This window comes from Peromyscus californicus, unplaced genomic scaffold (genome assembly GCF_007827085.1).
Source record: "Peromyscus californicus insignis strain IS unplaced genomic scaffold, ASM782708v3 Scaffold_6__1_contigs__length_162567912, whole genome shotgun sequence".
Lineage (NCBI taxonomy): Eukaryota > Metazoa > Chordata > Mammalia > Rodentia > Cricetidae > Peromyscus > Peromyscus californicus.
The window spans coordinates 98,802,593-98,817,837 of record NW_026294584.1 but is presented as its reverse complement, the minus strand read 5'-3'; the positions used below and the strand labels follow the sequence as shown (position 1 = coordinate 98,817,837).

Genomic DNA, 15,245 nt, shown 5'->3' with positions numbered 1-15,245 from the left:
CTACATTACTACTAGCTTTCTGTTATATTCCTTTCCTATTATTCTTATATTGGTTACCCTAAAGATTATATTTCCTGGGGTTGGGGAGGTGGCTCAGTAGTTAGAGCAGTGATTGCTCTTCCAAAGAACCCAGATTCAATTCCCAGCACCTGTGTGGCAGCTCAGACCCTTCTCTAACTCTAGTCCCAGGGACTCCCGATGTCCTCTTCTGGCCTCCATAGGCAGTGCATTCAACATGCAGGCAAAATACCCAAACACACAAAATGAAATATTTCTTTGGCTTTATAATTTACTTTAGGTTAGTACTCTTCACTTTATACACTTAACCACTTCTGTTTGTGTGTTTGTTGTCATGTACATCTGTTCTACATATTTCAAACCTCATCAGACATGTACTGTTGTCAGTGAATAGCATTTTTATGTGTTTGTGTATTATATATAATATAAAACAATATATAACTGTATATGTATTCAGTGTACATCTTTATGTGCATATATATATATATATATAATTACAAACATTCTTTAAATACTTTTTTTCCTGCCATTCTGAATTGTGTTAGATCATTTTACTTTAACTTAAAAGATTTTCTGGAGACTGGGTGGTGGCGGCTCACATCTTTAATCTCAGTACTCAGGAGGCAGAGGCAGGCAGATCTCTGTGAGTTTGAGGCCAGCCTGGTCTATGGAGAGAGTTCCAGGACAGCCAAGGTGGTTACACAAGAGAAACCCCGACTTGAAAAACCAAAAGAAAAAAAAAATTTTTTTTTCTGTAGTGTTTTCTAAGGTTGTGTTTCATTTTCTTAGTTTTCATATGTGAATATTTGGAAAATTCTTAACCATTTACTCTTTTGTTGCTGATTTTTGAAGCATGGTCTCATGGCCTAGAACTTACTGTGCAATGGAGGATAACTGTGAATTTCTGATTTTCCTACCTCTACTTTCTGAGTGCTGGGATTATAGGTGTGTGTCATCATATCCAGACTCCATTAACTCTTATGTATTGTTTCTACAATATTTTTTCCTCTGGGAATATATTTGTATGGATATTAGTTTATAGAATTTTATCCTTTGACTTTCTGTCGTGTGTTATTCCCATTCTTTTCCTTTCTGCTTTTTTTTTAATGGATTTTTCCTGAGTTTGCTATAGTAGTCTCTCATTGTCTATGGCATCTGATATAGGATGGCTGAAACTGTAGGTAGTCTTGACCCCTGTATAAACTGTGAACCCTATAAATATGTGCCAATTGCATAGTTTAATTTATAGAGCACAGTAAGATTAGTAACTACTGATCAAGTTGCAATTTTGACTCTGTTAAATATTAATTGAATGTGGCTTCTGTATATCTCTTACTTTCTGTATTATTTTCAGACTTCAGTTGATTGCAGAGAGCCAGATGTAGAAAAGGAAGATTCAAATGATTAATCGTTTATAAACCCATCTATGCTGAGATAGAAGGGACTCAACATCTGAATCCCTTTTGAATCTGGTTGGGTTTTTTGTTTATTTTGTTTGATTTGTCTCAAGTTTTGGGTACTTCTGCTTCATAAATTTTCAGTTCTTATTGTGAAAGTCTCAGCTTCATATTTAGAGTCTTTGAATTGAGCCCTTAGGATAGGGAAGGTTTCAGGAAGGACAGAGCTTGCTTTGCTTTGCTGCATTTTCGCCTTCTCAGGGGAACTTCTCACAAGGGCTCTAAGATTGGGAGTGCTCCTTTGACTTTTGATTAAGAGTCTGGTGGGCTTTTAATTCCTTAACCTTAAATGTTCGTGCTGTAGACAGCTCCAGATCCTTTTTGACTTAGCAGGGAGACAGACCTTCAGTGTGCTTTCCAGTAGTTTCTTGGTCCAGTGATGGGAATTACTCCTAGTCCGGTGACTGTGTGTGTGAGATTTTAGTCTGATGTCTTGGCCGGATCTCCTGAACCTCACTAACACTCAGAATTGTCTTCTTGAGAACTCACACTGCTCTACCACCCCAGCCCCCTTGTATTTCACATTGTGTTTAGTTGCTCCTGTGGTCTGAATGCTTCCACCATTCAAAAAAAAAAGCATGTCATACCTTATTCCCTAACAAGATAATTAGAGGTCGGAACACTGGGGTGATAGATAACAGGTCATGGATTGGTTGCTCTTGAATAAAATTAGTGTCTTACACAGGGAACAGGGGAGCTGCCTAGATCCTTATGCCATATAATGGCATAGCAAGCCAAGAGCAGGCCTCTTCCTCTGCACAAAAATCAATTAAAAATTTTTAAGACCTGAATATAGGCTTAAACTTTTGAAACTACTGTAGGAAAATATAGAGGAAGTATTTCAAGACCTAGGCATGCATAGGCTTTGACTTTCTGAATAGGACTCCAGTAGCATAGGTCAGACTGTGTTCATAAAGCTTCTGCAGAGCAAAGGAAATACTAACCAAAGTGAAAAGCTGGCATACAGAATGGGAGAAAAATCTTTGCCAGCTATTCATCTGACAGGGACTACTATCTGGAAAATATTAGAAACTCAAAAAAAAATAAACATCAAAACTCTAATTAGCCAATCAAAAAATGGGCAAATGAGCAGTTCTCAAGAGTCATACAAATGCTCTATAAATACATAAAAAAAAATATTCACTGTCTTTAGCCATCAGGAAATACAAATCAAAACTATACTGAGATTCCATCTCACTCTGGTCAGAGTAGCTAATACCAAGAAATAACAACATGCTGGCAAGGATGCATGGGGAAAGAAACTCTTATACACTGTTTGGTGGGAATATACATTTTAAGACAACTGCTGTGGAAGGTAGTGTGACAATTCCTCAAAAACTAAAATTGTAATACCATATGATCCAACTCTACAAGTTCTGGGAATATACCCAAGGAATCTAAGTCAGTTTACCACAAAGACACTTGCATATTGTGCTGACTGTTGCACTATCTACAGTAGTCAGGTCATGGGATCAGACTAGATGTCTATCAAGAGACAAATGAATAAAGAAAATATGCGGAGTTCTATTCAGCCATAAAGAAAAATGAAGTTATGTCATTTGCAGGAAGATGAATAGCAGTAGAGATCATTAAGCTAGGCTTGAAACAAGCCAGAGTCACAATCACAAATACCACATATATAACTTTCTCTCATACACAGACTCTAGATTTTAAAGCAATGTATAGGTTAGGAAAAACTAGATACCATAATGGTTTTTGGGAGAACTTCTAAGTGATGAACTTCGCTGAAGAAATTTCTAAGCAAAGTGTTGAGGGTACAGCTTGGTTTTTCTTAGATGTTGATTATAAAATAGAAGAAAAAAAGATTTTTTAAAAGTGTTAATTCATTTTACTTCATTATTTTGCATGTGTATAGAATATTAACTGGATCATTAGCAACTTTACTAGAAATGACTACACCCTGAAGAAAAATAACTTTTCCTCATTCAGCAGCCATTAATTGCCAATAACTCTTACACCAAAGAGTGTGTTACAGCTCTGAAGGGAAAGGTATCCTGATAGTTGGAAGCCAAAGAATACCTACAGCTTGGAAGGGAAGGTATCCTGATAGTAAGAAGCCAAGGAATACCTTTAAGTGTTACAACTCTGAAGGAAAAGGAATTCTGGCAGTTGGAAGCCACGGGTTACCTGCAGCTCTGATGGGAAAACTGTCCCAACAGAAGTGTTGCAGCTCTGTTCCAGTACAGGATGCTTTTCCCAGCAAAGTATTACAGTCCTTGCTCCTGGAAAGGGTTCCCTAATGCAAGTTTAACACCTCTGCTCCATCGGGGGGGGGGGGGGGGATTTAAATCCCCAGAGAGGTTGTCTTAGCTCTGCTCTGGAGAAATGTTACAGCTCTGCCCAGCTTCCCGGGACTGTAACACTTTGCACCAGCAAAGGAAACTTCCCCAACACTGGTTGGCTCTGCTCCTGCTCCCCTCTGGCAAGAACCATTACAGCTCAGCTCTGGCAAAAATTGTTATAGCTCTGCTCTGCTAAGGGAGTGCCTCCCCCCGCCCCCAAATGTAGCAGTTCTCGATAGCTGTTACAGCTTTGTTCTGCTTCAGTGGGGGAAAAAATTGTTAAATAAACCTCACTCAAGAGATTTATTGGGAGGGAGGAATCCAGGAGAGGGGCTGCCTCTGCCAGGGTAGAACAAGGGCAACCCCAAACTGGACAGATAACAGGGCTTACGTAGGGTTTCTTAGGGGTGGAGCTTTCCAGGGTGAAGATTTTCAGGGTGGGGATTGGTAGGATCTCAGTTCCTCAGCTTGGGACAAACTCAGAGATTGGTTGGATCTCATGCTCTGGGATTGGTTGGTTTTCCTGCTCAGGGATTGGTTGGATTTCAATTCCTGAATTGGTTAGGGGCAGTGTGTTTTTCTTTGGCTCTGGTCTTAGGGCCAGAGTGTTTTTTCACCTATCCTTTTTACCCTACAATGAGCCCTTTCTCTGTTGATGCTGGAATATTGACAGGAAAGAACCTGCATAGGTCTTGTGTAGGTACCACAGCTGCTGTGAGTTCATGAGTGCAATGGCCATGTTACGTCCAAAAGACGGTGTTTCAGAGCAACCCCTCCCTCCCTGTTTCCAGCTCTTACATTCTTTCCACCATCTCTTCTGTATTGAAGGAAATGATTTAGAGATGTAATTTTAGTAAGAACAGAAGTAGAGATTTAAAGCTTGGAAAATATTTAACATTTCTGTATTATAAAAATATAACAGTGTGTTATGGATCAGCAAGGTGCTGTTCACTAAGACTATTGAAGACTATATCCAAAGGCATTTCAGATACTATTGGTGCAATTCCTACTGATGAGCCATAGTGCAGGGACCTTGGGGGCATACTAATTTCAAAGGAGACGTTTCAGGTCCCTGTGAATCTTCTGTGCTCACTTCACAGTGCTGCCCCACAGATTCTTCTGTTTCACACTCTTGTCTCTGCACTCCTTAGTCATCTCAGGTGTGGCTGGCTCTACATTGGAAGACGCCTCATGGGGATTGTCTGCCACAGTCATGGAGGCTGGAGGGCACAGCTTCTGAGATTTAAGATTTAGGAGTTGCTTGGGACCTATTTCTCCTTTTCTCTTTTTCCCTTTTGGAATGAGAATGTCATATGCTGGTCCTACTGTAGTATTTTGGAAAGTATATGTTTTATGTTATTGGTTCACAGTTGGAGAATATTTTGTCTTGAGATAAATTGTACATTGAATCTGCCTCTGATGTAGATGGTGTTAGATGACACTCTGGGCTTCAGAGTTGTTGCGATGAGTTAAGATTAGGGGTGGAATGAATGTATTTTGCATGGGAGGACATGAATTTTGAGAACCAGGAGCAGAATGCTATGTTCTAAATACTTGTCTCTCCAAAATTCATATGTGAAAATCTAATCCCCAGTATGATGGTATTTGGTGATAGGGCCTTAAGGAAGCATTTAGGTTGTGAGAGCGAGTACCTCATGAATGAGATTAGTGCCTTTATCCATAGATACCCCTCCTAACAGCTATCTAGACCCTTCTATGTGAGGACATGGTAAGAAGGCAACATTTATGAACCAAAAAATAGGCCCTCACTAGACAAAGAATCTGTCGCTGCTTCAGTCTTGGCCTTCTCAGGCTCCAGAATGGTGATCAGTGAATTCTGTTTAAAGGCCACATAGCCTATGGATTTTCTTAAGACACTGCAAATGTCTCTTAGCTTTCTGTGGTATATGACAATCCTTTTGTCCTTCCTTGTTTTTAATGGACTTGGCAATTTTGAAGAATCCTAGACATTTGCTAAATAGATCTTCCATTCCAGTTTGATGTTTTCTCATGATTAGACTGAAGATTTAATTTGGGGAAAGGATATTGCAGATGAAATTCACCCTTAAATCAGACAGGGAAAATTATACTCACAAGTCATCATTGTGATGTCAACCTTGATCAGGTGGTATGGCTGCTTTTCTCACTTCTTAGGCTGTATTCTTTGAAATCTAGCCACTAAGTCCACCCTATACTTGGGGATTTGGGAGTGGAAGTTAAGCTTTCCCTTCATTGGTGAAAGGTGTCTACATGTTCTATGGAATTCTTCATAAGCAAAACTGGCCTTTCTTCCTACATATTTATTATTCAATCATTCATTTGCTGTTTTTAAAGATGAATTCTCAATAATCTTTATTACGCGCGCGCGCGCGCACACACACACACACACACACACACACACACACACACACCCTTTAGGATTTCTGGTTCCACCCCTTGTGGCAAGACTTTATTTCATTTTTATCTTTGTGTCCTTTGGGCATTTAGTACAGTTTTATAGTAATTGTCAAATTAAATATAAATAAAAGAAAGTCTGTTAATTTCAACTAAAAGGTACTGTTTCCTCAGTTAAATTACATAATGGTATTATAAATTAAAATTAAAAGTAGATTTTGGAATAAATAATAAGAAACATGCTTGATCACTTTTTACTATGTATCTATCAGAATGAGGGATACTGTGGAAATGGGTTATTAACATGTTAGATCACTGTATTTGTAATTGTCTAATTACTTAAATATTCCTTGCCAAAGATATGAGCTGTTTTTTTCTTTTTTCCCCCATTAGTTCACGCGAACAGAGTGAGGCTCCCTTTCCTACATCCTCTGCAAAGGTATTATCTGACGCGGTCACTCAGATAACAACAGAAAGCCCAGGAAAGACCACATTTTCATCTGAAATTTTTATTAATGTTGATGATCATGGACAGGAAGTTCTAGGCCCCAAGGCCCAAAAGCCACCCAAGTTTGCATCATCATCCTCGGTGCAGCAGATCACGGCTTCTCATGGCAAAGACGGTAAGAGAATGTAACTGAGTTTTACATCACTAACCCACTTTTGTGTGTAGTTATCTTCGCAATGTTAATGTCGTAACATTAAACCTGATTTGAGTGTAAACATTATGCTACAAAATTACTACATCCAGTTTTTGTTTGCATACCTATGAAAAGAATAGGATTTTCATCTTAATTTTGAAGGAGTTAACAAGAGTATGTTGCAATTCATGCTGCTTATGGCTGGCTGTCTTTTGTCCCATGATTTTTGTAAAAATAGAGTTAGTATGTAAGAACTGTTTTTAAGGCAGGCAGATGAATTATTGGCATTTGGCTCATAGTAATGTGACATATGAAACTTTAATAGTGCACAGTAATGGTGTATTTCTTGCTTATGAAATAACCACTTGTTACTCAGGTTGACCATTAATCCTACTGTATGGAAATGTGAACATAAATATGCACACACACATGGTAAACATGAAAACACACAAACACACATGAAAAGAAAAAAAATTACATGGATGTTAGTGGATGTAGCTCGATAATAGTGTGTATGCATACCTAACATGCACCAGGTCCTAGACCAGTCTGTAGCACTACCAAATATATAGAAATTCACACATACTCTCACACACAGGTATGTATTATTTTAGTTTAAAATAATAAAAATTTGTCATTATGTCTCAGGCTTGTGAGCCAGTTGGAGTTTGGCAGAGTTTGGTTCCAGGTGGCAAAAGTAGTTTAGGTGTGCCCCCAAGTGCCTGTTTCTGAGATTCAGGCTATGGGCAATTGCTGTCTTGCCTGGAATATGCTGCTTTCATGATGGTGGCAGAAACACAAGAAGAGAGACCCAACTGTGAAAAAAATTTAAACCTACATTTATATCAGAGTTCTCTGAATAGGATAAAATTAATACTCTATTATTATAAAATAGAAGAACTGAATTTTAACTTTTTACTTACTTTATGATAATGAGTATGTAAGCAGAGGAAAAACATGAATAGAATATACATTAAACTGATCTTTAAATAGTCAGACCTTGTCTTTTTTACTTCGGTATATTTTCTTAATATTCAAAATCATACTTTTTTTTTTTTTGTTTTGTTTTTTTTTTGTTTTTCAAGACAGGGTTTCTCTGTGTAGCTTTGCGCCTTTCCTGGATCAAAATCATACTTTTATAGTAGAAGCTTTATTTTAAAACTGTTATATGAAAAGTGAAGTAGGCTTATTTTCTTATGTCTCTAGGACTTTTGTTTAGTATAAGAGAGACTGTTTTATAGTTAGAGTCATCTACTTATGGAATAGATTGCTGAAAATGCTGGTTTGATGTCCTTTCTGTTCCTGATCCTTCACAGTATTAGTCACACCACTTGTAATTTGATTGTATAGCTTAATTAAATGTGCCATGTATTTCCCATGTTGAAAGTAAAGGTGAATTTATGTTTAGTTCATTCATGTATCCCAAGAATTGTGAGCGCTGCCTGGCAGGTGGAAAGTACTTGGTATATAGAGTCGGGACTGCTTTTTTCCTAACAGTTCTGATCTTTACCTCCTCAGCCCAGCCTGCGTTGTTGCCATATAAGCCATCTGGTAGTTCGAAGATGTACTATGTTCCACAATTAAAAGCAGTTCCTTCATATCTGGAGTCCAAATCAGATACCACTGTTGAGAGCTCACATTCAGGTATTATGCAAAAATTATTTAAGATTTTATTTTTAGAAATATTTTGTATTAGCTGGTTGATTATGAAATCTTATAGTGAAATATGGAGGCTTTCTAGCCTTAACATCTGATTGATTCTAATAAGTGAGTTATTTGAGATTTTGTGTGAGAAAAAAGGGAAGACTAAAATTGAGTTGACAGCTGCCTGGGCTGGTGTTAAAGCTCCTTTAGAATAAGCACAGAACCCTAAGACGTGGAGACTCACTGGTTTCTGTTGTTTAAGGGAGTCTTCATACAGGCACTAGCCCACTACCATGGAAATTGAGTAGAAACTTTAATGGCAGTACACAATCAATTGTAGTCTTTACAGTCTTGGTTCAAAAGTTACTAAACAAAACAGTAGCAAATCCTGAGTTGGGAGTAGAATCTGACTTTAACAGTTGCTATATTGTATTATTTACATATCCAAGTTTGCAACAAAAAATATTAAGGAAAAATACAAGATACAGTATGTTCCATACAAAGGAAGAAAGTGCCTGAGGAATCTCAGATGTTAGACTTACTAGACAAATACTTAACTATTTAAAATATGTTCAGTGGTCTGAATGAAACAACTTGTAAAGAACTAGGGCCTTACCAGACAGAGAACGTTATAAAGAGAAATTATAAGGAGGGTCCATATTATAATTCTGGACTTGAAAAGCACAAGTAAGAAACATTGATTTGCTAGAGGAGCTCAGCAGAAGAGGATCAGGCAGAAGAAACAGTGAACCTAAAGATAGGTCCATTGAGATGACTTAGTGTGAGGAACAGACAAAAGAGAAAGAGAAATGTCAGAGTTCTGTGGGACACCGTTAAGTTGCCACAATGGAGGGAGCAAAAGTGTAAGAGTAATGATGTGCCTTCTCAGTGAGAAATCACTCTGTGATCACACTTAGAGATGAAGGAAAAGCTTTTTACTAAAGCTCCTGGTGAGCTGGCATTGAACAGAAGATTTTACTAACTTATGTGCACTTTAGGCTCATGCATTCCATAAACAGTCATGTTTAAATCTCTTTCAGGTCCCTGCCCCAGGTTATGCTTCCAACAATTTGAACAGAGATAAGAGGCCACAAGCTTGGCCATCTAGGCAGATAGATTTACATAGCAAAGCATATTGCCAGAATTTTTTTCAAGTACGTCAGTGTTCTGTTTCGAATAGTTGTTACCCAATGTCATCTTGCCCACCTGGTAGAATTAGGTCTTTCCTGATGAGAGGACAGGGTACTTCATGGCAGACTTGGATTTAATGATGGTTGTGACTCTACGCTTCCTCCCCTTTAGCTTCCCTCTAGAGCAGTGGTTCTCAACCTTCCTAATGCTGTGACCCTTTAATACAGTTCCTCATGCTGTGGTGACCCCCAACCATAAAATTTTTTATTGCTACTTCATAACTATAATTTCGCTATTGTTATAAATGGTGATATAAATATCCAGTATTCAGAAGATATGATATACGACACCTGTGAAAGGTCGTTCAAACTCCCAGGGGGTTGCAACCCACAGGCTGGGAACCATTGCTCTGTGTAGACCTGGTTGGCCTAAAACTTAGTGTGTAAACCAAGGAGGCCTGGAACTTAGAGATCTGCCTGCCTCTGCTTCCCTAGTACTGATATTAAAGGTGTGTGCCACCACACCAGGCTTGCCTTTGCTGTATGGTTGTGAGCTACCATGTGAGGCTTGATGATTAAAATAATATATGGCAATAACATTTTTATAAAATGTAACATAGCCAAAATATGAGTAACAAAGAAGAAATAGAAAAATAATTCAAAATGCTTGTGCACCAAAGAATACCCATCAGCAAAAAGAATAACAGGTGGTTTTGTTTTATAGAGTCTTAATATGTCACTTTGGCTGGCCTGGAACTCACTATGTAGAGCAGGCTGACCTCAGACTTACAGAGATTCTCTTGCCTTTGCCTCCCTAGTACTGGGATTAAAGGCATGTTCCACTAATGTGGGACAAGAGAAAATATTTTCAAACCATATTTGTCTAATAAGGAGTTAATATCCAGAAAAATTTGAAGCACTTACAATTCAACAACAAAAAGCAAATACTTTGATTTATACTTGCTCACAGAACCTAAATCCACATTAGCCTACAAATACATGAAAAGGTACTTTGTGTCAGTCACCCCAGGCAAGTATAGCCCAGAGCCATAACAGGTCACACATCGCACTTGTTAGAATCACTGCTAATTCCTTTAAATAGAAAACAAGTGTTGATAAGGCTATGAAGAAATTAGAATCTTTTTGCTGGTGGAAATGTAAGTATATGCTTCAAAGAAATGAAAACAGTATCTTTAAAGAATTATCTGTGTACTCATGCTCATAGAGGTGGACCCCATATGTCTGTCACCCATGAATGGATGAACACAGTAGGGTGTCCTTAGAGTCCTGGACTTTGTAAAGCAACGATATTCTGATACAAGCTGCATTATTTGTTTTATGAACTAGTGAATATTAAAGCTGTTAACATGTTCCAGCCAAATGCCATGCTAGGTAGTACAGCACTTAAGCTAGCATGCATAAGGGCTCTTGGTTCAATTCCTGAACCACTGAGCTATATTCCTAGGCCCCACCCCCACCCCCGATGCCTTTTGTTCTCTTTTTAACTTTTTATTTTGAGATAGAATGTCACTGAGTTGCCTAATCTGGCTTTGAACTTGCTCTTTAGCCCAGGCAGTCTTTGAACTTGTGACCCTCTTGCCTTAGCCTCCCAAGTGGCCTTGATGAGAAATCTGAGCCACAAAGCTTGGCTTCTGAGTTGTTTCAAAATGTTCATAGTTTCCACAAATTTAGTTCAAAGACTGAATAGACTCTTACTAAATATTCACAAATTAGGCATAACAATAACAGCATAACTTAGAAAAATTGTTGTGCTGAGCATGGCAGAACAGTTGATTTTTATAAGCTGGGAAGCAGATTGGTAAGCATGTTACTTCCCTGAAAGGGTTAAAGAAGAGGCTTAATTTGTTCTTCCACTCAGGTGGAACTGACTCTTTTCAGCTGATTGGTGAAAATCTGTTCTTTTGAAAGCTGGTATCTTCAGGACGTTAGTACAAGTGATTCCATTTTGGTCTGCTTTGCTGAGTCCTGGTACAGGAGCTTAGTTCAAAATATTGGCCTCCCAAACACTTTAACGGAAAGAAAGCAGAGTGGTGGGGAAACATGGTTGACAATAGATCATGCAGGGCTTGTAAGCAATTTAAAAGCACTTGTGCTTTGCGGTAGCAGGTAACTATGGTTTGGTTTATATTTGTAAATTTTATTCTAGTTTTTTATGGAGATGATGGCTTGTAGATGGGAAGTGGGAGATTCAGAACCAAAGTTTTAGTGGAGACATCGGTTAGAAGGCTTTGCAGTCCTGGAAAAGGCAGCCTCTAGGATTAGAGTGACATCATAGAGAAGGAGTAAGTGGACACAGGCCACAGAAGTTTTAGGAAATACTTCCTCTGGACTTGGTGTTAGAATGCCAAGCATGTAGAATAAGGCAATGGGAAAATAATGATTTCTAGTTTCCTACAGCGAACACTGGGTAAGTAGGAGTGATATTTACTAAGATGGAGATTAAGAAGCAGATTTGGGGAAGATGATATGACTCTCTGCTTTGGGCATGTGAATAAAGAGGTCTTGTTATACAGCCACATGAAGATGGTGGTGGGGGTCACATGAAGAGGCACTATTTATATCTTAGATGGCTGCTTTTATGAAAATACACAGATGATCATGAAGGGTCCAGCTCTCTAATTACTGTTCTGGAAGAAGTATGTTAACTCTTTCTGCCCCAGGCACAGATCTACACCCATGTGTATTCCAGCTCTGCACAGATACTGGGAAATAAGCACATACTCTCGGTTGTGCACCTGCTTGTCTGCACTCTTCTCCAGCTGCCTCTCAGCCCCCACTGGCATCCATGCTCTTGCTCATCCACTGCAACTGTCAGAAATTATCAGTTCTCAGCTCAGGTGACATGGTCACCACTCTAGGGAAAGAGGGTAGTGGACTGATTGTTGATGTTGTTTGTTGCTCCTGACATGCGCTCTGGTTTGTAAAAGGATTGGTGAGAACGATCACCAATCAGAGTTGTGTTGAACCACAATATATAGTAACTTCAAATGTATAAAAAAGGGACATTTTCCTAATTTCCATTAAAATGGTATAAGAACTACCTATAGCCTTTCCTCCTAGAATCTGAAGCATAAAAGAAAGAAAACTCTTGGCCAGTGATAAGCATTTATTTTTTAATTTTTATTTATTTATTTTGTTTTTTTCAAGACAGGGTCTCACTATACAATTGTGGCTGTCCTGGAACTTACTATATAAACCTGGCTGGCCACGAACCCATAGATCCACCTGCTTCTGCCCTCCAAGTACTGGGATTAAAGGCATATGACACTATACCTGGCTTAAGCATTTATTTTTCACCAGCTTCCTTGTTAGTCATAGTGTACCTAGGAAGAGTAAAGGTCCACTTGTGGACGACTCTAGCACTGGAGACTCGGTAGAAGAAAGGATAATAGGACTTGCCGGAGAGCTAAGGGACAAGGGGCAGAAAGTGATAACCAGGTAAGCTGAGAAGATCCAGGTCATCTGTAGACTTGATCAAGAAGGCTTGGTAGGAAACTTGCAGGCTGTTCTGAAATCCCATTGTAGCTTATTTATATTGCATTGAACCAATGAGACTGATACTTTCTCAGTTCATATTGTCATATACATATTATTACTATCACATATATATTAATTACACAATAATTAGGAACTCAGGAAATATACAAAGGGTGGAATCCTGGGCTAAAAAGACAAACTTTTTTTTTTTTTAAGATAAACTTTTTATAGAATTCTGTATTTACTATAAGCCTTGATATGTAAAGAAATGGTTTTTGCCTGTAGATGTGACATAACAGATTAGTTACCGTTGTCAGTGTATATAAGAATGTTGAAATACATTTAAAAGAAAGTTTAATTCTTTCAAATCTTTGTCACATAAATCATTTCCTTTTAGGTTTTTTTTCTTTCTTTTTTTTAATTTCTTTTTTCGTTGTTATGGTGCTAGGGATTGAACTCAGCCTCACATAGGCCAGACATACATATGCTCTTATCTCTGATCTACATGATTAGCTCTCTTCCAGTATTTTGTGTTGTTCGACTGTTGTAGAAATCTAGCAGAATCACTGTATCTAGGGTAAATCCTTAGAATGAATAGTTGTTTTTCTAGAAGTACTTTGACCTTGAAGAATCATTGTGGAAAATGATTATTTCCCATGATTTGTAGACTTGTTTTTTTGAGGAGAGGTTTTCACAAGATGCTTCTGGCACATCTGAAGCTCTTGGCTCATTGTGTCCTACAAATGGTACATGGTGAAGGACTAAAGTAGCAGGGGCGTGTGCTGCTTTCCTTTAGAGAGACACGTGAATTAGAATAAGGACCTTGGTATGAAAAAATACTTTACCTAGAAAAACAACTTTGTGTAACAATCAATAAAGATGCCTTTGTACAGCAGTTCGAGGTTTAGTTCATCAGAGGCTGGACCTTCCTGCTGCCACACAGGCCTTAAAATTTCATCTTGGAGTGACCTTTTCCTCGATTGACTCATACAACATAGAACACCCTGACATTAGACAAATCATTCCAAGTCAAAGCTTATGAATTACTCCATGATTTAAAAAAGTCTTCATTGATGCTACATTTCATGTGCAGTAAAATTTATTATGTTCTTGGGATTGGGATTCCATATGCTGCTGTTATGTTTAAATAGTACTCTTCTTAATGTACCCTGCCATCCCGCCTGAGCACAGTGTGTGTTGTTCCTGTGCATGCCTTGTGTATGTTTGCATAGTATCTCATGTGTCTTTTTGCCTTCGTATTCACACCAGAAGCCGTCCACTGTCATTTTCCTTCTTCGGAAGCTTTCCTGAGCTAGTGGTGGTCTCCTGAACTAAGCACTGATCCCGTTTTGTGTCGTGTCTTATGTCATTTTCTTCCTTGCCTGGTAATTTTGCCGTTTATTCTACGTGTCTCTGAGTCTCAATTTGACTGAGAACCTTCTAATTAGCCTGCAGCATCCCTGTCATGGTGCTCTTTTCATAGAAGTGGTCTAAGGGAAGAAAAAGTCTTTATTGACTTCAAGACCGTTTTAGTGTTAATTGTAATATTTTCTCATTTTTCCGTAGGGTCCAATGATGCAATTGCCCCAGATTTTCCACCTCAAGTGCTAGGCACAAGAGATGATGACCTCTCAACCACTGTGAACATTAAGCATACAGAAGGGATCTATAGTAAGAGGGCTGTATCCAAGGGGAAAAAACCCCCTCGGAAAGATGATGCAGGTAACGAGTGACTACCTTGCCTGTTTTACAACTTGTTTCATGAACCTTTTTATTTGAATTGAGAATATTGTTGTCTTTATCCATTTTCTGGTTCGTTATGGAAATTCTGTCCTTCCCACTACATTAAGTATACACAGGAAAGTATAATGTTAGAATATTTAAAGTGCTCCAGAGAGATTGGAAAACTTTAAACTTCATTTTCACCATAAATAAAATGTATTACAGCTGGTGAAATGAAATACTAAATCAAGCTTATTTTTAATACTAAATATCAGAAAATCTTGATTAAAATTCGTATGAGTTTATCTCTGTCAAATGTTGCAGTGTGGCATTTCTGGCAAGATTTGACAAGGAGCTAAGAGTTCACATGTTGTTTTGAAATTTTATTTTGCTACCAATGTGTGAAAATTCAATTTTGGGGCTCATTAGGGGAGAAAA

General features: G+C 38.3%; 1 protein-coding gene across 5 annotated transcripts in view; it reads left to right on the top strand.

The window, feature by feature from the left end:
* Alms1 (ALMS1 centrosome and basal body associated protein) overlaps window positions 1-15,245 on the top strand; it is a 119,938-nt gene that overhangs the window by 64,907 nt on the left and 39,786 nt on the right. For all 5 annotated transcript variants that reach the window (XM_052719711.1, XM_052719710.1, XM_052719708.1 and 2 more), the window contains exons 12-14: window positions 6,566-6,795; window positions 8,332-8,457; window positions 14,652-14,807. In XM_052719711.1, coding sequence (XP_052575671.1) covers window positions 6,566-6,795; window positions 8,332-8,457; window positions 14,652-14,807 — 512 coding nt within the window. The remainder of the gene's footprint in view (window positions 1-6,565; window positions 6,796-8,331; window positions 8,458-14,651; window positions 14,808-15,245) is intronic.